Below are 26,165 nucleotides of genomic sequence, written 5' to 3'. Positions count from 1 at the left end.
GGGGCGGGGCGAGCGGAGGGGCGGCCCCCCGGGGCGCGGGGCGGACGCGAGGGTGCACGAGGGGCGCAAGGGCCGGCGCGGCCACCCGGCGCAGCGGGGAGCCGCCCACTTCTCCTGCGCAGGGGGTGGGGGTGGCCCGGACGGCCAGAGCGTGGATGCGGCGGTCGCCGAGCCGGGGCGGACGCGGAGCGGCCCGGGCAGGGGACGCGCGCCGGGAAGGCCGGCTCCGCAGCGGCCGCAGGATGGCTGAGGTAAGCGGTCGCGCGGGCAATGGGCGCGGGGCCGCCCGACGAGGGCCACCTGCTCGTCGGCGCCTTGCGCGTCTCGGGAGGCCGAACTGCGGTTCCTCCCAGCCTATGCCCAGTCACAGCGGGGTGACCCGTGAGCGGCGCCCCTTTTCTCTTACACCCCAGAAGCCCTGTCCAGCCGCTCTTGGCGCACGAACGTCCATCTGTCTGGGTATTTCAAGCCGTGACCTTCGGTCATTCCGGGAGTAGAGTCGCGGAGACGCCCGAGGGGCGTGGAGGGGGCGCCGGTCCCCTGAGGGACAAATCTTTGTTTTTGTTTTTTTGTTTTTTTTTTTTTAAAAAAGGGAAGAGACTAAAGGCCAAAGCGCTGCAAACCGTCCGCTTAGACGTGTCTAAGGAGGACGCTTGCCCATGAACCGCGCTGAAGGCTCATCGGGCTCATCGGGCGTGGGACAGTGAGGGCTGTTCGTACCCTCCGGTCGCTCAGGGACTTGGAGGAGCTCATCCGGTTGCTGATGGGGAAGCCTAAGAGCCAAGGTCCAGTCTCTTTGGAGATGGTTTACCTGCGGGTGACAGGAAGGGACCCTCGCAATGCGGAGGTGAGGTGCTTAGTGGTGCAGTGACTGTCCAACCGGCAGCAGCGGGTTTCCAGCCGGGCGTACCCCAGCATCCGCCTTGGGTGCCCGCTGTCCAAGGGCGCTACTCCCTTAACCCTACTGGCGGCCCGACTTTGTATAAGCTCCTGGGGATTTGTCAGCCAGATGTGACAAGATTGGAGAGGAGAGTGAGAGAGATCTGATATCAATCAGTACATAGCTCGGAGCCAAACTTTCTCAAATGCGGTGTAGAAACATGTTCTTCTCGTTTAAGGCATCTCTTTGTGGCTGTAGGGCTGCCACCAGCCTGAGTTTGACAGTTAAATGGAATGCCAACTAGCTGCCTTAATTGTATGAGTGAAGTTGTGTGTGTTGCGGGGGAAAGATCAGACACTCTGGGGTTCGGTAATGTCCCCTAGTTTTATGGCTAGGCTCACCGCAGACCTCTGAAGATGAGGGCATTTAAATCGGGCCAGACGCCTGGTCTTAGCCAGGCCTCTGCTGTTAACACTTAAGGGGCTTGAAAGAGGCCCCACTGGTGTCCTGGGAATCCCTGTCAGAGTGTGTGTGTGTGTGTGTGTGTGTGTGTGTGTGTGTGTGTGTAGACGTGTTACTGCATGGAAACACGGAACAGATGTATCAACAATAAGAAGTAAATTCTTCGTATTAAAGCAACAAGATTTTGGTGTGACAGTATAGGTGAACTGAAAAAAACAGCATTTTGGCAAATCTTTCTTGGCAACCTTTTTTTTTCTTGCTCATTGTCTTCACTGTGCTATTAGATTTCATGGGATCTTTTCAGATTTAACAGAGGTTGAGTTTACAAATTGATGTTTGTGCATTAAAACTTTTGTTGAGTAGTGAAACATGCAAATTTCTCACTTGCCCCTCCCCAAATTTGTTGATGCATATTATTATACCTTTCTTAAAATTGTATGCATCAAAGTGTAATTTTGCACATTACTTCAAGTGTTACAATTTGTGCTGTATTTTATTTTTCTTTAAAATAGATACAGACGGCTGCCCTTCTTCCTCTGGGGAGTTTTAATAACTCCCCATTTAGCATACTTTCAGATGGTTGAAAAATATGACTTGTTATTTTATTTATTGTTGAGTAAGTTCACAGACTTCAGCTTTTCAGAAACTGTAACTGTCCCCACTCAGTTGTTGACTGTGTTCTGTTGTAGCTGAATCCTCAGACACTTTGATGGAATCTTTTAGGGGTCTGAGCTCCTCAGAGTTTGAGAACTCAAATTGTGTTCAGACAGCTGCATAGTTTAATTTGTACTATCAAGTCCACCCAGGCAGACTGGTAAGGATTCCATGGAGTTCTGCCCATCAGAGAGAAAATGGTTACTAGTTTGAATAATCTGCCCGTGAATATTTCCCAGGATATGTACCAGTGATCGGTGTGCCTGGGTTGGAATTCACATAAGAAATCTTAACCCACATAAATCCATTGCCTTAGAAATATAAGGTTTATACAGAGTAAGATTTGGTTTTTATGACCTTTCCCCTAGAAGAAGTTAGACCTTATCCCGGGCCCATATCTAGATTTTATACCTCAGATCATCATCAGCTTGGAAAAATGACCCTGACCTGTGGCGAGAAAAAGCCATCCAGGTTTCCCCACACAACAAATAATTGTGTCTTAAGCACACACTTGTCACTTCTGGGTGCCAAGAAGTAAGTGTGAGGGAACATTTTAAAACTTTTGTTTGTTAGTAAAGTGAAACTGCAGTACAAGGGGCCAGAAATGTCTTTGAGCTTCTGTATATGGCTTTGGAAGTTATTTTGACAGTGGCCATTAAGAGGAGTTGCCCCGAAGGCTTGCAAGGTAAATTACTTGCAGGAGGAGTGTGCTTCACCCCAGGGTGGATTTTCTCCACTGCAGATGTCACTTAGAGTGGGGTAGTTACTCTTGTCAGAAGCAGTCTGGTTAGAAAGAAACTAGAAAGGCTGTTCACCCAGGTTCTCCGACCTGACGTGGCTCTGGTTTTGCCGAGATCAAGGTTTAGGAAGTCACCCTCTCTTTTTGTCCTTTCCCTTATTGTGAATATTTCACTACAGATCTTGACTTTGCTTGTTTACTGTTGGTGACTTTTTTGAGGGATGTTTAAGATAACAGGGCTGCACAGAAGCAGCGTCAGGAAGTGCTGGGGTCCTCCTCCCTTTTTAGTTGGTTTCTAGCAGAAACCCTTTTTCTTATCTCATCATCCTTTGAAGTCCTTTCTCCCTCCTTCTGGAGTTTCCAAGATTGCAGTGTGGCACCCTCATTCTCTGCATCCTCACATATGCCTGTTTTAGCCAAGGAAGGTGAGTCTAAACATACAAAGCAGCTCTGCTTCTTCAGAGTCCAGTGTGGGGCCTCCTCAGATGTACATGGTTACTTGGATAAAAGCTCTCACAGTTCCTGTCCACACATGGACCATTTATTATAAATCAACTTAACCAATCGTAAAAGGGCTCTAGCTTAGAAGAGGTAAAAGGGCTCTAGCTTAGAAGAGATCACCATTTCTCTCCACTAATGTAAAGGAAGGGAGAGGTTGGGAAAAGAAGATGTAAAAGCTGGGCTCGAGCAGACCGGAGCAGACTAGAACAGAATGCTTACCTCAGGTGAACTCTAATTTACACTTTTAAATGTTCTTCCCATTCATTATATTGATTCAGCTGTCCCTTCCTGGGGATTGTGTGAGCCTTTCATATACTGGAATGTGGAAAACTGTTTTCAGCTCTTTTCCAGCTTCTAGAAATGTTGTCGTCACTCCGTAGCCCTCCACCTGTTTCTGGAATTATTATGACACTCAAGCTTTCCTACCTCCTTAACATTTCATGATGCACTATGCTGAGTCTTAAGGTGGGGGGGGGGTGTAGAATGACATAAATAACTGAGTTTGAGTTTATCTTGTCAAAAAAGTTGGTTTTTCGTTCCCTTTGAATCCTTAAGACAGTTTTCTTTAGACATATTCACACTTGGCTTTTACATCATCATTAGTAACATTTGTGTGAAGTATTTAAATGACCTTAACTAAAATTTTGAAGTGTTTTTTTATTCCCACATTCTATGGCTAAGCCTGCACATCACTGATGTCTTCTTAGCCTTATTATGTAAGGTTTATGAAGACTTCTGAGTTTGTCTACATGTAGAAATATGCCTATATCATTTATATTGCTGTGCATTTCAAAGCTTTTTTTTTTTTTTTTTTTTTTTAAAGACCAGGTGTCTCTGTGTAGCCCTGGCTGTCCTGGAACTCACTCTGTAGACCAGGCTGGCCTCAGAACTCAGAAATCTACCTGCCTCTGCCTCCCAAGTGCTGGGATTAAAGGCATGTGCCACCACCGCCCCACTTAAAGCTTTTTTTTTAAAAAAGGAAATACTCGGTTTGATTTCTAAGATGCTTGTATATTTTCTACAATTTTTCACATTTTCAGTTTTAAAAACTAATATTATGAAAAAAGGGATGTAGATGTTAAATTGTTTTGGCATAGGGTTTAGGCTTTGATTTATAAACATCAAAAGAACAAGTATTTTTCCCATTATCCTCTTTGAACTAAGCACCAAGGGAAATTTACAGAAGTGTCCCGTGTACCTTTTGCTCACAGGTAGACTTAGCCCAACATCCGTCCCCTGAAGGGCCTCTAGCTCCCTAACTTCTCTCTCGAAGACCCATCTATATTGCCCTATTGCCTCTGTCTTCTCTTCAGCCCTAGCTTGCAGTGAGATGCCACAGTCTGTCAGTTCTCCTTCAGTGTCATTTTTACATTGCAAATACTAACTACACCCTGAGGCTCCCCAGGTCCCCCTTTTCAATTATTGTCTTCACTCCAGAGGTGGTAACAGTTAACAGTGTCTTCCATTGTTCAGAACCCTAGAAGACCCACAGAGAGACTCTTGACTGTCCATCAGGGCCTCCCAGCCCTCAACCCCACCTATGTTGCTTTTCAAGATTGGCTCTTGTTGGCCAAACAGAAACCTATGTTTTGTGGGCCACGTTCCTGGACTCGGCACACCAACCCAGGATATTGCTTGTATACAAAGAACATGTCTGATTTCTCCTGGAGAAAGACTTCCCTGGCCTCTCTACACAGGTTATTCTCTGTTGGCTAGTGCAAATTGAAATTTTTGAAGGAAATGGGAGTCTTCACATAGTTTACTTTTTCACTTTTTATTATAGAAGAATTTAAGTAAACAGAATTAAACTGTAATGAAATTTGGTGATATGTGTTTGGGATGTCAAGAGTTAATCTTCATTTCCTATTTCCTACTACTGGAAACTTCAGATTATTTTAAAGGGGGTTCTGGCTGTCATACAATTTCATTAAAAATATTTTATATGTTGCTGTAAAATATAAAAGCATTCCCTTTTAGAAACAAAACCAATATACCATAAAACACCTTAAAATAATTTGGGAGTGTGGCTCAGTGGTAGAGCACATGCTTAGCATGTTCAGGGCCTTAGGTTCAAGCCTCAACACCAGAAAATAATACTAGTTAATTATCATAACTCTTTAATGTCTTTAAACTTCCAAGCAAAGTTCAAATTTCCTAGACTGTCTTATAAACTTTATATTACCATTAGTTTGTTCAAATTAGAATACAAATGTATACACCATCTGTCTCTTCTAATTTCTAGGTTTATAGTCTTTCTTTTTTTCAACCTTGCCATTATCTGTTGAGAAGGCCGAGTCAGCCAGCCGACATCTTTAGAATGCTGGTCTGAATTCTGACAATTCCTTTCTTGTAATGCCATTTACATATCTTTCTGTCTCCTGTATCTTCCAAACTCAGTGTTGGTGAAGAATCTTGCTCAGCCATAGGTTTGGATGTCTTGACAAAATACCACATGTGCAATGGGATGTACTTTCTATTCAGGGTCTAACAGGGCCAATTGTTGTCTTTTTTAATTAAGAGCTGTGAAACAGGAGCATGTTAGTTCTTCACCGATTTGACTCCTACACAAAGAGAACCTGTGTTGTCAATGGTTTGTCTTCCCTGGGACTCAAGTCCTATGGGAAGGAACATCTGTTTCACTCTTCCTTTAGTTTACTGCTTTTCAAAGCAGTTTGTTGGTTTCCCAGTATTCTCTAACTGCTGATGACATTTTCATTTGTTTGGAGTATGTTTTAAAACCTTGTGTTTTCACCTGTAAATGATATAAGCTAACTGATCAACCATAGTCACTGCTGTTTTTTTTTTAAATAATTTATTTTATGTGCATTGGTATTTGACCTGTGCGTGTGTCTGTGTGAGGGTGTTGGAAGCTCTGGAACTGGAGGTAAAGACAGCTATGAGCTGCTGTGTGGGTGCTCGGAATTGAACCTGAGTCCTCTGGAAGAGCACCCAGCACTTTTAACCACTGAGCCATCTCTTCTGTGCTGTCACTGCCACTTTTTACCTGGCAGAGGCTGTGCAAGGTAAAGGTGTGATGCGCTGGTGGGATAAGCGTCTGTTCTGTGTGCTTGTCACATGGGCTTCTGATTAGTGCTGCCAGCCAGGTAAGCTGCCTCACACGCGAGGACCTCCGTGGCTCTCTACCTTCTCCAGGTTGTCCTGACTGCCTATCTGACAAATGACAGAAAGTATTTTCAGAATCCTAGTTGCACCCCTGTGGGGTTTCGTATATGAGAAAATTGATGGAGAAAATTTAAAAAAAAAAATGAAATCTGTGAAAAGGGAGTGGGGAGGTTGGAACCAACAGGCAAACCTGGTTCTGGTAAGAAAAATAACAAGTACAGAACTACAGTGTCAGGCTGCTCCAAGGGGATGACTCCCAGCTTTGAATGTTTGGTTTTCAGAGCCAGGAGAGCCAGGCGAGCCAGGCTGTTGCACCATAGGGAGGAGAATGATAAAGCCTCCCTCTCACAGGGCATCCTAGCAACTTTAAATTATGTTCTGACTGGCAGTTTTGGATGTACAGTGAAATTTCCAGGACTCACACAAACCAATAGCAGTTATCTATATCCACTGTTTAAAAATACAAGCTGGAAAAGCCTGAAGCCTTTCTGTCCCAAAACCTAGTGAATTGTAGGTGAGTTGTGGTTTGGCAGCCTGGGGTCCTTTGATTTCAAGTTGAGAACTTAATGATTTCTTTTTACCACTGGAAATTTGGCAGAGTCTTAATATTCCTTAATATTCCTGAAGATAGGGCCTCAGACGCCAAACTTAGCCTCAGCCATCTCTCCTCGTGAACCATTTTCTAGATGGGTTTTGTTTTGTTTTGATCTTGTGGCCCTTTCAGTAGCCAATGGGAAGATCACTGTGTAAGTGTGCAAACTAGAAAGCACATTTGGCTACTAGTAAAAGGCACCAAGATAATAGCTACCACTCTTTATTCACAGCCATCCTTTTGATGTGCCCTCCATGTTGCCTAGTGGTCACAGAATGCCCTCTGGTCTCAAGCCACCCTGGTTTTCTTCTAAGGTGGAGGAAGGACAAAGGAATTGAAGTTCGACCACTTCCCATGTATGAGGCGCTTTCTGTAATGCTCTACCCAGGAAGTTCTACTGTCCACCATGAGCCAGTGCTTAGTCACCTGCTCATCAGTGAGGGCAAGGAAATTAAAATTCTCTTCTTTCTTATTTTTCTGTACTAGAGGTTGAAGCTAAGGCCCACATGTTGAGCAGGCACTCTACCACTGAGCCATATCCCTAGCCCTCTATTTAGTTTCCGGCTTGAGACAGAGCTTCACTGAGTTGTCCAGACTGGCTTCCAGTTCACTTTGAAGTACTGGCAAGCCTTGAACCTATAATCCTCCTGCCTTAGTCTCGAGTATAACTGGGATTTATAGGTCTGCATCATGAGGCCCAGCTAAAATTCTTTTACCAAGGCAGATCAGAAAAAAAAGGATACTATGGGACAGCAAGATGGCTCACTGGGAAAAGGGGCTTGCCATCAAGCCTGATGGCCGGGATTCAGCCCACATGGTGGGAGGAGAGAGCAAACTCCCACAGACTTTCTGGCCTCCACATTTACATTGTGCCAGGTGTGCCTGTGCATAATAAAATAAATAAATAGAAATTCAAGGAAGCTAGATGGACATCTGTAATCATTGCACAAGGTAAAGCCTTCATTGATTCAACCTTCATTGATTCAGTCATTCACGTCTCCATTCTGGTAGCACAGTGGGGGATTTACCAAACATGGGACTCTACTAGTCAATAGGTGTTATAATTGTTTAATCACCCTTTTTTCTGAGCTGTGAAGAGATTTTTAGGAACATTTTTACCTCTTGTCGATTGTTGGTGGTTGCGTCTATGCAGAGTCAAGCCACCGGAGCCAGAGAACCTACTGTGGACATGGCAGCAAGAAGCATGGCCAGACTGTGTATCTGTTTCTTCATTTCTCGTCTGTATATCCGCTAATATGGCTGACTGGCCTGAGGATGGCAGGAGTGCCTAGCAGCATAAGCTGAAGACAGAGCCAGCAGTATGACATAGGATAGGGAAGGTGCTCAATGAAGTGAAAGACGGTCACCTGCATTGCTAGAGTTCTCTTTATAACAGCAGACCACGTTCACATGTAATGTTTCCAGGAGGCTCACTGTTAGAATAGAATCTTAGCCCTTGGCCTGCCCCACAGGCCTGTGTAGAATGGTCCCCGGTGCCTCTCTGACCGTTAACTTCACTCTGTTAGCCACACTGGCAACTTTTCTCTTACATAAACTCACCGGTCTCTCTTACATCTTATGGCCTTTGCCCTTTTGCTGAGCTTTCTCTCTAAGATACTCTCTGTGTCCTCTTTATTCCCTTGGGACTTGGCTTGAACATCCTCCTCTGAGGCCCTATATACAGGATGTCTCCTTCTTGGTGCTCTGCATGCCAGCAGGTTTTAGCACTGAGGTCTACTCAGCTCTTTTCCAACAGTCATTTTATTGTGAAATTCTTACTTGCTTCTCATTGTCTACCTCCTCTAGATTTAAGCCCCATGAAGATACAGGCCCACAGTCTTATACACTGCAGCCTCAACAGTCCAGAGTGATGTCTCACTCACATCCAAGAAATACTTACGAGTGAAGTTTCTTTACATGTGAAACTTTAACCTCTTGATCTTGTGCATAGTATGATAATCCTAAAAAGTATTGCGACTGGGTGCTACTATGGTTAGCACCAAACACTGATACTTTTAAGGAAGATATCCCCTGAATATTCGGATTTTAGACCACCTGGATAGCCTATGAATTCTTCGGCTTCTTGATATATAAAAGAGGGGTGGCAGCACTGATCTCCCTTAGTGGTTATGAGAAGGAGGGTCATACATGGGTGCTGTTTGGTGCATTGTCTCACACACAGTAAATGTTTAGTATCACTGACTAGCTGTGTGACCCTGAGTAAGTTATAAACCTTCCATTAACTTAAGTGTTCTAAGATAATTCTGTCCTCACAGCATGATAATAAGGACGAAATGAAATTACCTATGAAACAGTGCTCCCACTGGGCTCATGGCCTGGCTGATCTCACTCCTGAGCTTAGCACTGGCCCACAGAGCTTTCTGCAGTGATGGTATCATCACTGTTCATGGTTTTAGCTACTAGGTGCAGTAGGGCAGCAAGCATGATTGGCGTGACCAAGGAACTGAGTTTAAACGCTGTACGGTGTAATTAGATCTCAGTAGTCACATGCAGCTAGTATTCTAGATAGGGAAGACTAATACCTTGAACTGAGAAAGTTACACAGCTAGATGATGTGACCCTCCAAAGAATCATTGCAACAAACAAAAAAAGTTGTCGTACTTACCTCTTTAAAAACTATGAAAAATATATGATATTAAAGTATATACATATTATAGAGATGACAATAGCTTTGAGTGGTTTTTATTATTGGGGCCAATTCAAATCCCCAAACAGGCCTCCATTGTCCAATGCCGGACATCTGCATCTACCCCACTGTGTGCTTGGGATGGGTACTCAGCCCCTCTAACAAAAGGCCTGTGGAAGCATCTTCTCAAACTAAAGGTAGAACAGGGGTGTCTGGGAGATTAAACTGATCCATCAAACTAGCAAAAGTCCCAGCCTCTCCCAAGACAGTGAATGACGAACGTGTCACAGACAAGCTGTGAATGAGTGAGCAAATGATGGTTGTGAGTTAGCAAGGCAGAACTTTAGCTATGGATTTGTATCTCATCAAAGTGGCTAATAACAACTCTGGAGACCATCTGATTAGGACAAGAGTCTAAGACTTGATAATCATGTCTTGTTGAGTTTGGATTGCTGGAAATATCTGCTTTCCTTCTGAGGACTAGAGTATTAGAGACCCAAATGAAAACGTGTAAAGTTCAAGTTTTCCATGTTGATTTACATGAGGACTTTCATCTTGTAATTAGATTTTTTTTGTTTGATTTAATTTGAGAAGGTTTAATTTATCTTCATCTAAGAATGCTATAATTTGACATTGTGGAATTCTGAGCTGTGTGGGAAAGTCTAGTGGTCTCTGCATCAGAACTGTTCAATATTCTAATTAGGTTCTTCTAGTTCACAAATAATTCCTCTGACATTTATTTCTATAGATGCTTAACAAGCTTTATTAAGCCTCATTCAAATAGCTTCATGTGCAACAACGTGAATGCTTCTCATAAATCAACACTTATAAATGAAAATTGTAGATAGCGTTGTTTATTAATGTTCCTCATGTAGAAGCTGCTACATGGGAATGACCAAATTGGGTCAGTGGTCTTGACGACAGATGAAGTAGATCTTAGGGGCATTTGGAAATGTCTAAAGGAATTTGCTTGACATATGGTGAGGCAGAGGCCGGGGCCACTGTCACTGACTAACACAGGACAGCCACAGAGATCTATGCACCTGAGAGGTCATTTGTCAAAGGTTGGGACATACACGTGGAGTGGCGGGAGATGGAGAACATAGGCTTCAGTCCTTGGCTAAAGAATATGCTTGGAATTGTTCCTTGGGGTTTCATTCTGCTGAATAGGAGATAGACTCACACAGTATTTCCAGGGACTTTGCATGAGCCTCAGTCTTTTGAGCAAAATCTTTAGGAGTTGGAGCAAATGTGTATTCAACATATCTTTCTCTAAAGACAGGCTTAATTTTCAAAACAAATGAAATGTAATTTTACTTGTATATTTCCATAAGCATGTTTGTTTTTGTTTTTTTGAGGCAGGGTCTCCTTATATAACGTTGGCTAGTCTGAACTCACTAAGTACACCAGCCTGACCTCAAACTCATAGACCTGCCTACCTTTGCCTACTGAGTTCTGGTATTAAAGGCATGTGTCACCATGCCTAGCTATCCATACCTTTTTCTAAATGAGTGAATGCTATCTCAAAAAAACAGAGGTAAAAGAAATGTTCTTCCTTTTAAAATATTTTCTTCTTAAGCAATATTTGCTGAATCTGGATTGTGAGTTACTTCAGCGCTATGTAACTTAGTGTTCTGTTAGAATTTAGCAATCAGCAAATGGTTACTTTGTTTGTATGGCCATCATTATCATCTAATTTTAGGACACTTCATCATCTTAAACTTACTCAAATCTGAAACGTCTGTGTTTCAAAAGATACTATTAAGAAAGAGAAAAGGTGGCAGAACACATTTGAAATAATGTATCTGGTAACAGACTTGAACCTGAAAAATAAAAGACTGCATACAACATAGTACCAAAACCACAACCTTATATTAAAAAAGTAGTCAAAGGATCTAACAGATATGTCTCCCAAGAATATACACAAATAGCCGGTAAATAGAAAAGATGCTAACCCATCGGTCATCAAGGAAGCATGAACCAAACCACAGTTAGATTTCACTTGCATCCAGAAGGATAACAAAGATGGCTATTAAAAGCAAAAAAACCAAACAAACAAAAAACAAAACAAAACAAAACACAAACAAAAATACATGAGGTGACAGGAGCCTGCAGTCCCAGCTTTTAGCAGATGGGGGCAGTGGGGTTAGGAGTTTAAGGTCATCCTGGACTACATTTGAGACCTGTCTGGGCTGCATAAAATCCTGTCTTGAAACACTAGCAAGTGTTGATGAATCCCTCATGTGTTACTATGGGAATCTAGAACAACCCAACTGCTTCCCAAAACAACCTGACAAAGTTTCTCCACAAGTTAAACAGAGTTACTACAGACATATCTTGATGAGACTGTGCTTAATTCTACAAAACACAGCAAATCATACATTTTTTATAGCTTTCTGTGTATATAAAAGTTAAGTTTACGCTACAGTCTGTGAAGTATGAAATACCAGTTGTGTGTGCACACCTTAACTGAAACATAGTGCATTGCTTTTAAAAATATGGATAATATTGAGATGTTGAAAAAACACTAACAGACATCATAGGATTGTCACAAATTTTTAGCTTGGAAAGAGTGCAATATTTACAAGCTCAGTAAGTGAACTTTATGTATTCCTTTATGTAACCCAACGAGTACCCTCTGCTTCCCATCCAGTCTCTTCTCCCCGATGCTCCGTTCCCTGCAGTCACCCCTCTGCTCTCTGCCTCTATGAATTGGCCTCCTGACATTTCGTGTAAATAGAACCATAGGACTATGTGACTTTTGTGCCTGACTTCTTCACGCATCTGTAGCATATATCCATTCTCCATTCCTTTGTGAAGATACCAACACTCCATTGATGGGTAGACTGAGTCTTGCTTATTCATCTGTTGGTGTATATTGGGATTGTTTCTACTTTTACTGCTGTGGATAGTGCTATGAACAGTCTTGTGGATGATTTAGGAATGGATATGTTTTTTGTTCTGTTGGCTGTATACCGAGGAGCAGAATTTCTTGGTCACACACTATGCTTGATGTTTAAAGAAGTCACCAGACTGTCCCAGAGTATCTGTACATTTCACAGGACTACAAAGATGTTTTTTTTTTTTTCCCTGAAGGAGACAGGTTGTACTAGTTCTTGAAGTGAATTCCCAAATCCTGACCAGATTCTCCTTTCTTGTCCTTCGCACTGTACCTCACTGTCCCTTGACTGGCAGACTAGAGGTTTAAAGGTTTAAGCCCAAATTCAGAGACCTTTATTGCCTCTTTGCCAAACACATATTCTCCCAATCTCAAAGCTCTCGAACCATACAAATTTTACCCAGAACCATACTTTATAGCTTTATATATATATATATATATATATATATATATATATATATATATATATATATATATATAATACAAGTAACTGAGTGGGAGTCTCACTGGTTGAGCTCCTTTAAGGGGTCTTGTTGGTTTGTTATAATAATAAATTATATGCTTTAAGCTTCTGTCTTGTGAGAAACTCTTGACCAGATGGGTTGATAAAGTACTTGGCATGCAAGCATGGGGACCTGAATTTAGAGTCGCAGCACCCATGTAAAATCCCAGCACAGACTTGTAACCCCAGGAGGGGGACAGGGTCAGCTGGGGATAGAAACAGAAGAATCTGTGGTACTCACTGGTCAGCCAGTCTGTATAAATTGGTGAGCTTTGGGCTTGCTATGAGACCCTGCTCAAATAACAAGGTTAACTGAGAAAGACACCTGGGCCTGCGGTCACCTTCTGGTCTACATACACATATTCAGACCCACACATGAATGCACATATAAATGTACAATACCATACACACACACACTCATACACACTCATACAGAGAACTTTATATATGTGTCTTCTCAATCTTAACACTAGGACTTTGTTGGGCACATGCATCTGTTTTCTATTCCCACTGTACTTTTGGACATTGCATATACCATACATGTACATGCATATAACATACATGTACACACACAAGATATGGCTCATAACATAAAACTGAGGCCTCAGTGCAGGATTTGCCTGACCTATATCTGCCTCTAACAGTCATGTAATATGATCAGCCATTATGTGTTCTCAAATCTAGTTAAGATTTTCAGCTTCTCTTATCTTAAGCATCAGAGGGTAACAAGTCTCTACATGGATCACTGTTGCTTCAGATTTTTCTTTTACTGGTTCCAAACTAATCTTTATTCTCTCAGAGTTGCTGCTCTGATCGGCTTGTAAATTTGGTAAAAATATAATTTTTAATTTTTCTTCATAAGAACAAGGTTTCAAACCATAGTATTTTCTAAGAAATAGTTATAGAGTCTTGCTTATTATCATATACAACATATCTGTGTTGAAGTTCATGGTCTCCCCAGTGTTGGATTCCCAGCTCCTCTTTCCTAAGGTATAATATGCACCTTTGGCCTGGCACAAGGCACCCACTGCTGAGCGAATGCTTATGAATGCAGGAAGTCATTTTGTTTAATAAATGCAACATATCCTGCACATAGCTCTGACATCGTATACATACATGTGTTCTCTCTTGCAGGCTATTGGCTGTACTCTGAACTGCAGTTGCCAAAGTTTCAAGCCTGGGAAGATAAACCACCGTCAGTGCGAAGAGTGCAGGCACGGATGGGTGGCTCATGGTAATTTCATTTCTTCCCTCTCACCCTTTAGTGGCCTTTCTTAATAACTTACATTTATAGAGGAACTGACTTCATAGCAAAGAGTGACAGCTGACTCCTAAACTAAATAGTAATTTCTACTATGTTCCAGGTAACAGGCTGCATAAATTATCTCTTCACATTTTAACTTACATAATATCTTATTAACTCCATTCTAAATATGTCAAAACTGATCCTTCAGGTGCTGTTGTATGACACTGATAGACATATTCCACAGTCATAATTAGCCTCTAATATTTTTTGGCTGAAATGTGTCCTGATACAAGCATGCCTCCTATTTGTGATTTAGCTGAAATTTATAACTGGACATCCTGCTTTTGCATTTGCCAACTCTTAACAGTCATGAGCCACTTGGAACTGCTGAGTGCTGGAAGGGTGGACGGACTGCTGGAGAGCAGTGTTACTACCTTTCTTTAACTTTGATTGATTTCATTTAAATAGCCCCCAGGGGCTGGTAACTCTTGTGTTGAACAGACTGGATTTAGGTGGCTTAATTTTTAAAGCCCCAGTCCCAAGCAGCAGATTAGGCCCTGGGCCCAGATCTTTGAAGATCCCAGGGCCATCTTCACCTCCAGACTCTGACTCTTTAACTGTCCAGTCTCTGATTCTGCTCTTGCTGCTTCTGTGTTTCCCTTTTCTTTCTCCCTTCCCTGGTTTGTGAACATTTTCCTTCTCAGGCATGTCACAAGAATGGGAGAAAAATCTTAAGTCTGTCATTTTATTTTAGAAGTTTCTGTGAAGGACATGAAGCCCTGTGGCTCTTACAGATATTAGACCTTTATGGATTTTTGTTTTTTGTTTTTCTCCCTGTTGGTACAGATAACTAAGAGTAACCCCAGCTATTCTTATGGTTCTTTCTTATTCTTAGATTCTTTCTATGCAATGGTTCTCTTAAAATTAGAACTTTCCCAAACATCTCACACTTGATTTTCAGCTCTAAGTAAGCTGAGGATTCCCCCCGTGTATCCAACAAGCCAAGTGGAAATTGTCCAGTCCAATGTGGTGTTCGATATTAGCAGTCTCATGCTCTATGGAACCCAGGCTATCCCTGTTCGCCTGAAAATCCTACTGGACCGGCTCTTCAGTGTGCTGAAACAAGATGAGGTTCTCCAGATCCTCCATGCCCTGGACTGGACGCTTCAGGACTACATCCGTGGATACGTGTTACAGGTACAGTGACCTTGGCCCTATTCTTCTCCTTGAGTGCCCATGTAACTGACATAACCCAGTGTCCCAACCAGTCACTGTGGCCTCCTTCCTTTTGAACTTCTTCCTAATGACTTAAGGCCCTGATTTGCGATTCTGGGAGGAATCGTGTACTTTCCTGAGGTCTCTGCAAAGCTTTAGGCTATAGGAGCACTACGTGAACTCTTGAGCATATTTCACTAAGCTAACTTCCACAGAACACTGCTTGCTTCATGTTGGGTGTTGCCTCCATTATGTGTATCACACACAAACTCCCCACTCCCCAAGGTGCTCTGTGTGTCAGAATTGGGGGATGAGAACTACACAGCGAACAGCAGTCGGGCTGATGCTCCTGTTGTTCTGGAGCCTCTGGCCCTTGGCAGCTAACTTTTTCTCCTTGGCTCCATGTGTGATGTTGCTCTCTTCATAAGCTAGCCCTTCCTCTCTGTCTCCATCTCTTCCTCTTCCTCCTGCTCGTGACTCTTCTTCACCCACTTTCTCCTCTTCTTGCAGCAACACCAAATTCTCTCTCAGCTTCCACACATGCTCTCCTCTTTGCTTCAGTGCTTCAGTGCTTCAGTGCTTCAGTCTGCTCTCCCTTGTCTATTATTGTCCAGAGTAATTGAGCTTCTTTTCCTATGTCACACCATGGGTGCAATGCCTCCTGTTTCTAAGTCAGAGACCATCCAACTCTTTTCTGAGAAAACAGCATTTTCTGAAGTGTCAGAGGATTGTTTCTTGCCACTACTCTAGAAATATCAGCAAACTTCAGTTAAAATTTTTTTCAGCGAACTGAGAGATGTATGTATTTTCAAGTCTAATATTAACTTTAGTTTTAGGTTGGTCATATATTGACAACACCTATTTATTAGTAGACATATTCTTCTAGTACTTTTGTGATAAAGTAGATATAGTATCCCCGTTTTCTTTTTTTTTTTTCTTTCTTTTTTTCAGATAGGGTCTCACTATGTAGCCCTAGCTTGCCTAGAATTTCTATGTAGGCAGGGCTGGCCATGAACTCATACAGACCCACCTGCCTCTGCCTCCTGAATGCTAGGATTAAAAGTATATAGCACTAAATCCATTTACCCTTGTTTTCTAATTGAAAATCCAGAAGGCTGTGAGTACCCTCACTTAAAGTTATTCTACCAGTATGGAGCAGACCTAGAAATGAGCACATTTCTTCCTAATTCTGAAGCCTGTAATCTTTCCCTGGAATCCTATGTGCACACCTCTGGTACGGGGCCTTCAGCTGACTAGAAATGACCATACATAGAGTAGCATTCTGGTCTTGCATTATGATATAGATCAATGTTTAATGATCCTAATAATCTTGCTTTCTAGTATTAGGATTACCTTGAATTTCTGGTGCTTGAAATATTTATGATGCTACAGTCCTCCTCATCTTCAAAACTCTCACATGCACTGTGAAAAAAAATCTCAGTAGGCCATCAAATACATGTTCTGTGATAAAATATTTATTGTAGTTTTGGGAGAAGTTAGGCCTTGCTAGATTTTGACAGATCTCCAGCACTCCAATGTAGCTATAGCTCTGCTTTATGAACATGGGTAGAAGATCAATAAGTGCTCATTTGGTTGTTGATGGTAGGTGCTTGGGAGATTATTAAGTCTGCAGCAAATGAGTACTTGAGCTATATCCAGACTTCACTGCCCCATTTGTACTCTTTAGATGAAGATACTACTGTCATTCAAATGATACATATTTCCATTTTAGTGAAGAAAATCATTGTGCCTCATTGTATGACAGAAATCATATATGACAGCCAACTAGTTTGAAATAAGATGAAAAATAATTACTGAATTTCCCTAACTTGTGTTTGAGTAATACACATTTACTTAGCTCTTCTAGACTAATGGTATGGCCACTATTTATATTTGTGTAGTTTACAATCTGCACAGAGTATCTGGCTTAGGGGAGTGGGGTGGGCAGGGATTAAACTCTGCAAAGCCTGTGTTGATCTGCAATAGCATTTTTCTGTGTGCACGAAAGTACCCTCTTTCAGTCTGGTGGAGGTTCCGTGAAATGCACCTGTGTGGGGAGCAGAGCAGGCAGCCATGGACTGGGATTTTCTCACATTCTGGTTTGTATTTAGGATGCCTCGGGGAAGGTGTTGGATCACTGGAGCATCATGACCAGTGAGGAGGAAGTGGCTACCTTGCAGCAGTTCCTTCGCTTTGGAGAGACCAAGTCTATAGTTGAGCTCATGGCAATCCAAGAGAAAGAAGAGCAGTCTGTCGTCATACCGCCGGCCACAGCAAACGTAGACATCAGGGCTTTCATAGAGAGCTGCAGCCACAGGGGTGCCAGCCTCCCCACGCCAGTGGACAAAGGAAACCCCAGCAGCATGCATCCTTTTGAGAACCTTATAAGCAACATGACCTTCATGCTGCCTTTTCAGTTCTTCAACCCTCTGCCTCCTGCTCTGATAGGGTCACTGCCTGAACAGTACATGCTGGAACAGGGGCAGGACCAAAGCCAGGACCCCAAACAGGAGCTCCATAGGCCCTTCTCTGACAGCAGCTTCTTAACTTCCACCCCATTTCAGGTTGAAAAAGAACAGTGTCTCAGCTGTCCAGAAGCTGTCACCAAAAGGGAAGACAGTGCTCACGTGAGTGACGCTAGCTCATACAGCATTGCCAGTAAGCTCGAAAGGACGCAGTTGTCCCCTGAGGCCAAAGTAAAGCCTGAGAGGAACAGCCTGAGTGCTAAGAAGGGCCGGGTGTTCTGCACCGCATGTGAGAAGACGTTCTATGACAAAGGCACCCTCAAGATCCACTACAACGCCGTCCACCTGAAGATCAAGCACAAGTGCACTATTGAAGGGTGTAACATGGTGTTCAGCTCCCTGAGGAGCCGGAACCGACATAGTGCCAACCCCAACCCTCGCCTGCACATGCCAATGAATAGAAACAACCGGGACAAAGATCTCAGGCACAGCCTGAACCTGGCAAGCTCCGAGACCTACAAGCGTCCAGGTTTCACAGTGATGTCTCCAGACTGTGGGCCCCTCCCTGGCTACACTGGTTCAGTGGACGACTCCAAAGGCCAACCCACTTTCTCAAGCATTGGGCAAAATGGTGTGCTTTTTCCTAATCTGAAGACGGTCCAGCCAGTCCTTCCTTTTTACCGCAGTCCAGCCACTCCCGCCGAGCTGGCCAACACACCCGGCATGCTGCCTTCTCTCCCTCTGCTGTCCTCTTCAATCCCAGAGCAGCTGGTTTCCACAGACATGCCATTTGATGCTCTTCCCAAGAAGAAATCCCGGAAGTCCAGTATGCCTATCAAAATAGAGAAAGAGGCTGTGGAAATAGCTGAGGAGAAGAGACACAGTCTCAGCTCAGACGATGAGGCGCCCCTGCAGGTAGTCAGTGAAGATGAGCCAGAGGACAGCAGTCCTCAGTCAGACAGAGTACCTGAGGAGCAGCATACACAGCTAAGCGTAGAGGAGCCTCTTCCACCAGGAGAAAGAGCCTGCCATCTTGAATCTGTGATTGAATCACATGGAGCTATCAGCAGAACCCTTGAGCAGACTACACTCACTGAGAGGGAGACTGAACAGAAGGTAGCCCTGAATGCAGTGATGCCAAGAGAGGTGGAGGATGGCGGCCACGAGCGCCATTTCACACCTGGCCTGGGCCCCCAAATTCCTTTTCCTGACTACATGGAGTTGCAGCAGCGCCTGCTGGCTGGGGGACTCTTCGGTGCTTTGTCCAACAGGGGGATAGCTTTTCCTTTTCTGGAAGAGTCTAAAGAACTGGAGCACCTGGGTGAGCATGCACTAGTGAGACAGAAGGAAGAAGCTCGCTTTCAGTGTGACATCTGCAAGAAGACCTTTAAAAACGCTTGCAGCATGAAGACACATGAGAAGAACACACATGCCCGAGAGACACACGCGTGCACAGTGGAGGGTTGTGGGGCAGCTTTCCCTTCCCGTAGGAGCAGAGACAGGTAAGGTGACTGTCAGCAGCTGTCTCCCTAGACAGCAGTTTTAGGTTGCTTGCTTGCTTGCTTAGTTGGTTTTGGGTTTTCAAGACAGAGTTTCTCTGTATAGCCCCAGCTGGCCTGAAGCTCAGCTCTGTAGATGTGGCTGGCCTCAAACTCACAGAGATCTGCCTGACTCTACCTCCCAAGTGCTGGGATTAAAGGCATGTCAGCACCACCCAAATCAGCAGTTTTTAAACCTTAGCATGTATTGGCCTGGAAGGTCAGGAAAACAGGCCTCTGGGCACTAACCCTAAAATTTACTGTTGTAGGTCAGGGGTGAAACATAAGAGTTTGCATTTCTAGCAAGTTTCCAGATGATGTGGTATTTTTTTCTGAGGAAACTCTTGAACTTTTAGTTCTAAAACTCTAAAAGCATTTAACCACAAACATGACCTGGAAAGGCATGATGCTTTTTGCAGGAGATTTCCACTATTACCTTTCTAAAGGGTTTATGTAGCTTTGGTATTATTGAATTACTAGTGAATGTACTGATATTAATTTATTGATACATGCTCTGATACATTTCAGCACACATAGCATTCATTCTACCATTCTAGTCTGAGATTACAAATTGAGAAACACATCTGACCCCAAGTGTGTATGCTAATGGTATGCTGGTTCTCGGGTTAGCAGCTGGTGGGAAGGGCAAGTGTGGGGAGGTGGAGAGAGGGAGGAAGGGCTTTTTAAAGTATCATGCCATTTCTCAAAACTAGCCTGATTTTCATTTCACAAAATGCAGAAGCCATCACACGAAACCTTTTCTCTGGTTCATAGTCATCCAGCAACACTTGTAGAAAAAAGTAGCAGTTTGATTAGAGACTATCAAGGAATAAAGATGATCGGCAGCTCATTTCAGTAGCTGTGATGTATGCTGGAAAGATGCTTTCTTTTCATGAAGCACACAGACTAGTCTCAGAGTGCACATGCACGGGGCTCATCATCCTGGAACACAGCACTGGGCTTCTCTCTGTGCACTTGGGCTACCAGTCACAATTTAGGTCACCTCCTCCCAGCCTCTGGAAGGGAGAACAGGTATGGCCAAGGTGATCTAAGAGGTTTAATGAAAGGGTCAGCTGTCTGATGAAATGCAGTGTGATAAATGGCTTGGAGGATGTGAAAACTACATTTGTTCAAACAAGCTTGACTTGAAGCAGCTTAGCATCACCACTAACTTAGTCCAAATTGTAACGCCTAATTTGTTAAGAGGGTGAAAATGTAAAGACTCCCACACACATTCCTTGCTAGGGCTCATAAGAACACTTTCATTGTCTTTACTGAAGACACAGGAGATATTAGTTAGAACCCCTGCTTCTGTTGCTAGGATGTTTAAAGCAAACCACTAGGATACCCTAATTAGTGAGCCAGCCCTTCGCCTTCGTCCTCCAAGAAGAGGAGGAGGGTTTGCTCATGAATAAGCTGTTGTTAGGAGGACGAGGTAGTCACCTCAGTTAGGTTATCTCTGCTGCCTGTGAGGCTGTTATAGCCCACAGGGCCTACTAGATTATAACACATACTAGATCAACAGTTCTTTTCATATAGTACTTCATTTTTATACAGTCAGTGGCTTCTTATGTTCTGACCTGTAAATATAGAAGTCTCGACTATAACAGATCTTCATCTTATATTCTAAATGTTTCAATACTACTTATTCCAAAAGTCAGAGATATTTGAACATTTATCTACAAATCAATAGTTTCAAAAACACCATCTTAAGTAGGACTTTATAGGTAAGCTCAGGCCCCGGTTTGTCACTCCAGCTAAGTCAAAGGTTGACAACTGTATTACGCTGTGTTAAGGAAACTAACTTCCCCTCTTTGAGCCACAGTTCTAGCCAGCATCAATTCCTAGGGAGGGAGGGAAGAAGAAGAGGAAGGGAAAGAGAGAGAGAGAGACAGACAGACAGACAGGGACAGAGTTGATCAGTAACTCTTCTATGTTAGGTACTCTGTAACAATCTGTGCTCACACAAGTCTTCAGTCTAGTGGAAGAGACAGACAGCACAAGGTAATTGCAGGCAGCTATGGAGATTGCTGCCATGTCATGTAGGCCATGGTGACACATATTAGGGTGCTTACCCATACTCCTCAATATGCTAATCAAAGCCCCCTGAATGAAGGGGAATGTCCAAGCCAGCCAGGATTAAATGTCTTAGTCTCATAACAATTTTTTTATGTAACTCAGCCGAGGACCTTCAAGTGCATTTCTTTGTTTAGGTTGTAGCAATCATTGTTTACTATTATATTAAGAAGTAAAACTGGAAAAAAACATGACATGTCTCTTTAAAACAAGAATATACATACTATATGTTAATATAACATTTTAATGGGAAAAGACTTTTATTTTTCCCAGAGAAATATAGTGAAGTAAATAGCTTTATATAGTGAAGTAAATAGCTTTATTTTATATTTTTTCAGATCTCTAATACTTGGTTTAGTAGAAAACAGCTTGGTTCTCACATCTGCTTCTGAATTCAGTCTGTTACAACAGCATATGCTATATACATTCTGGAAACCACCCCTGAATTAATAATTAGCTGTGAACTCTTGTCCTGGGAGCTACTGTAAGGCTGTCAGGGACTAGGCTTGTTTAGCCCATGCTTTAAAGAGTCACTGATCTCAAGTAAATGGAACTGAGAGGGAGAGAACCCTTAGTGGGAGGTGGAGGTTGAAGGGAGGATAAGGCAGGGGCACAGATTCAGAGTCTTTAGAGAAGAAAGCCTGGCATATGGTCCAGACAGTCTTTGCATTCATAGTATTTCCTGCTCATAGGGAAGAACTTTAGCACCATAGGAATGGCAAACCCACTAAGGCCTGAGAAGAAGAGAGGAGTTAGCTGTTAGTCTTCACTGGATACCCAAGAGCTGGACAGGAAACCCCAGAGATATTTACATTGTAGTAGAACCTCCGTGTTCCAGGTTCCTGCAAATGTCTGACTTTTTTAAAATGCTTGAATGTAGTGGAATTAATATGTCCATCTGCTGTCTGGTTTTCTGCCAGACAAGTACCAGCCCTTCAGTGCAGAACATTAACATAATCACAGGGCAGGGCAATAGCTGAGAAGAGCTGCTTGCAGAGTGGGTGATCTTGAGGTATAATTCTCATTATGTCTACAAAAAATGTATAAGGGGCTAAAAAATGCATGACAAATATATAAATTTTATGAAATATGATTAAATCGCCTTCATATGCATACCTTGAGGGATTTAGAAGGGAAATTTTAATTCTTTATTTATAGAGAGGGTGTTTCCTTGACTCTGGCATAATTCTGGTCTATATTAAGGGAGACACTTTTCTTCTTTGGGATCATTCTCCTGTCACCTGTAAGTTTGTCACCTTTTGATATAGGGATATTTTTTTCTTGTCAGAAGTGATCAGGGGATCCCAAGAAAGAGCAACATTGATTTTACAAGTTACATCCATGATAACATGGGGGTAAGCAGCATGTGCCATAATGGATGCTCATCATCCACCCGCTAGGAGTAAATCACCGGGTGCAAGATTGGCAGTGTGTTCACACTGCTGCATTTGCAAAACTCCTGTCTGGTTCCTTACGAGACACTGCAAGCACGACCTACACTAGACATACACACACAGACACACACACACACACACGATTCCAGCTGGTTAGGTTGCCTGCTGTAACTTCAGGTCTTCTGGAGTGAAACATGTACACCTACTCTAGACCAGTGCTATCCAATAGAAAGATGATGGGAAACCACATTAAGAATCTCTAATGTTGCAGGTAGTGGTAGCGCACACCTTTAATCCTAGCACTTGGGAGGCAGAGGCAGGTGGATTTCTGAGTTCGAGGCCAGACTGGTCTACAGAGTGAGATCCAGGATAGCAAAGAAACCCTGTCTCGAAAAACCAAAAAAAAAAAAAAAAAGAATCTCTGATTTTTTTTTTTACCCACAACATCAAAAGGTCAAGGGCAAAGGGAATCAGGAAATGCAAGGTTTAATAACATGTTTAATTCAATATAGCCCAAATACTATCATTTCTGTATATGACAGTGGCAGTGTGTCAAGTGTTCGTTGGCCATATGCATGGTGTGTTTTGAAGATGGTACTCTTTCCTCATTTCACTGAAATAAAATACCCTGCTTAATTTCTTATTATTTGTGACTGGTGCTCTTCTTAGGCCCCCTCCCAATTCTAGTATCCCCATTAAATTAGCCTAATTAAAGTAGTCTCGCCATCCTCTATGGCTGAGATAACAGCAGTTACATGTAATCTGGTGGTGAAAATTGAAGTTTCCAGACTGTTGGCTTTCCTAGGTGAATGATGGCTTCTGATAGGTAGCCACACAATGGTCTAGTACCCACTGACCACATAGCCTGGCTTACAGGATGTTAACCCCAGCTGTGACTCCCACCACACCACAGGATTTCCTAGTGTCTGTTGAGTCTCTCTACTCAGAATAATGGCTCTAAAATAACAACCAAAGCAACTCATTTCTGACTGTCTGTTCACTCTTGCAGACACAGCTCGAACCTAAGCCTCCACCAAAAAGTACTGAATGAAGAAGCATTGGAGACTAGTGAGGACCATTTTCGTGCAGCTTACCTTCTGCAAGATGTGGCCAAGGAGGCCTATCAGGATGTGGCTTTTACACCACAAGCATCACAGACATCTGTCATCTTCAAGGGAACAAGTGGCATGGGCAGCCTGGTCTACCCAATATCTCAAGTTCACAGTGCCAGCCTGGAGAGCTACAACTCTGGCCCTCCTAGTGAGGGCACCATTCTGGATTTGAGCACTACCTCAAGTATGAAGTCAGAGAGCAGCAGTCATTCCTCCTGGGACTCTGATGGCGTGAGCGAGGAAGGCACTGCCCTTATGGAGGACAGTGACGGCAACTGTGAAGGACAGAGCCTTGTCTCTGGGGAAGATGAGTACCCCCTCTGTGTCCTGATGGAGAAGGCTGACCAGAGCCTTGCTAGTCTGCCCTCTGGTTTGCCGATTACCTGTCATCTCTGCCAGAAGCTGTACAGTAACAAAGGGACCTTTAGAGCCCATTACAAGACCGTGCACCTGCGCCAACTGCACAAGTGCAAGGTGCCAGGCTGCAACACGATGTTCTCATCTGTCCGCAGTCGCAATAGGCACAGTCAGAACCCCAACCTGCACAAGAGCCTGGCCGCTTCCCCAAGCCACCTCCAGTGACAAGCCAAAGACTTACACGTGTTTGACATACTTCAGGAATAGAATGATCCAAAGAATAAGGTAGCTGGACTGTTTAGGACCATTTCTCAAGAGCGAAGCAAAAGTGATTTGACTGTACAGCCTTCTACAGCAGGGTAAGCGCAAGACGCGCCTGTGAGAAGCTGACACTGGGGTAGCCCTTCCTATTTTTTTTTTCTTAGCCCACAGAGTTTTTCACTGACACAAGGAAAACACAGAAAGCCAGTTTTCCCAGATTTGTTTACATGTTTCCTAGGAAACCTCCAGGTCTACAGATGAACTGGAGGGAGTAGGGGTCAGGAACCAGGCACACGTGAGGCCTGCAGTATTAAGGGTACCAGGGAAGATGTTCTCTGGAATACAGCACAGTCACCATGGGCATGACACCAGTCCCAAAGATGTTGTTTTTCAGGTCCTCCTCCCTGTTTTGGCAGGAGTGAATCCAAAATCCAGACTTGAGTTTAGGGAATTGACATTCAGAGAGCATCCTTCCACTGGGAGTTGTTAACTGCTCCCTCAGTCTATCATGGAACTCCAGGGAGTTCTCCAAGGAAGCTGGGTGGCCTCCAATATGTTTCTTGTCAAGTCTTGATCTGTAACATGCATTTAAAAAGCTAGAGGGAAAATATTTCATGCACTTAAGAGTAGTGGTCTTCAGTTTAATTTAAAGTTATTTTGATAATATTTAACTTGAGTTTATATTATGTAACTATTTGGTGTGAGTGCAAACATGTCCCTGTCACCTCCGAATCTCTGTTCAGAATTAGAACAAATGACAACTTTTGCTTCAGAACCACAGCCTGTCTTCAGGTGGTGAATTGCAGAGTCTGTTGACCCATTGGGGTGAGTGTAAGCGTGATTCTGACTAAATCATTTGTATATATCCACCAAGCTATTTAGAGAACATGGTTCTTATAGCTGTTGTGTATTTTCAATATCACTGGATCCTTTGGTCTTCACTCGTTGGTAAATATATAAGGTTTGGATGAACTTTGACATTCATTTGGTAGAAAGCAAAGCAGAGACCTTACTGCCTTGTTTTGTGTCTAATATTTAACTTATTCCAAGATCTATTCCACACTGTTAGACATGTTTGCCACTATAGAGAGGATTTGTAATCAGCCCTGTGAAGTGAGAATGTCTCTTGGAATTAGGCATTTACAATAGTCATAAGGGCTATGCAGCTTTAAAAGAAGTGGATTTTGTATTCAGAGTTCAAGTTAACTGTTTGACTCATGTTGACTTAATTAAAAAAAATCCTTAAAGGAAATTGATGGTTATAAGAGATATTATCCCCCGGCTTAAAGATAGAGAAAGCCAACAACATGTTAGCAATTATTTCGACTTAAAAAAAAAATTACTTAAAAGTTGTCTCTTCTTAAGGAGAGATGTATCCTTCAAGCTTTTTTTGTTACTGAGATGTTTAACATTCTAGTTTCCCCAAAATGGAAAATTTTGTATGCAAATGTTTTCTATGATTTAATAAAAATATATGGCATACCTTTTGTTTAAAAGGCAAA

General features: G+C 43.0%; 1 protein-coding gene across 1 annotated transcript; it reads left to right on the top strand.

Moving 5' to 3' along the window:
* The first annotated feature begins 1 nt into the window (after window position 1).
* On the top strand, window positions 2-26,165 carry Bnc1 (basonuclin 1). Its single transcript, XM_031387201.1, has 5 exons — window positions 2-251; window positions 14,134-14,233; window positions 15,207-15,442; window positions 17,572-19,427; window positions 23,943-26,165. The coding sequence occupies exons 1-5, from the start codon at window positions 156-158 to the stop codon at window positions 24,625-24,627; spliced, it is 2,973 nt and encodes a 990-aa protein (XP_031243061.1). The 5' UTR covers window positions 2-155; the 3' UTR covers window positions 24,628-26,165.

Source organism: Mastomys coucha, unplaced genomic scaffold (genome assembly GCF_008632895.1).
Source record: "Mastomys coucha isolate ucsf_1 unplaced genomic scaffold, UCSF_Mcou_1 pScaffold21, whole genome shotgun sequence".
Classification (NCBI taxonomy): domain Eukaryota; kingdom Metazoa; phylum Chordata; class Mammalia; order Rodentia; family Muridae; genus Mastomys; species Mastomys coucha.
This window is presented reverse-complemented; position numbering and strand designations above follow the sequence as displayed.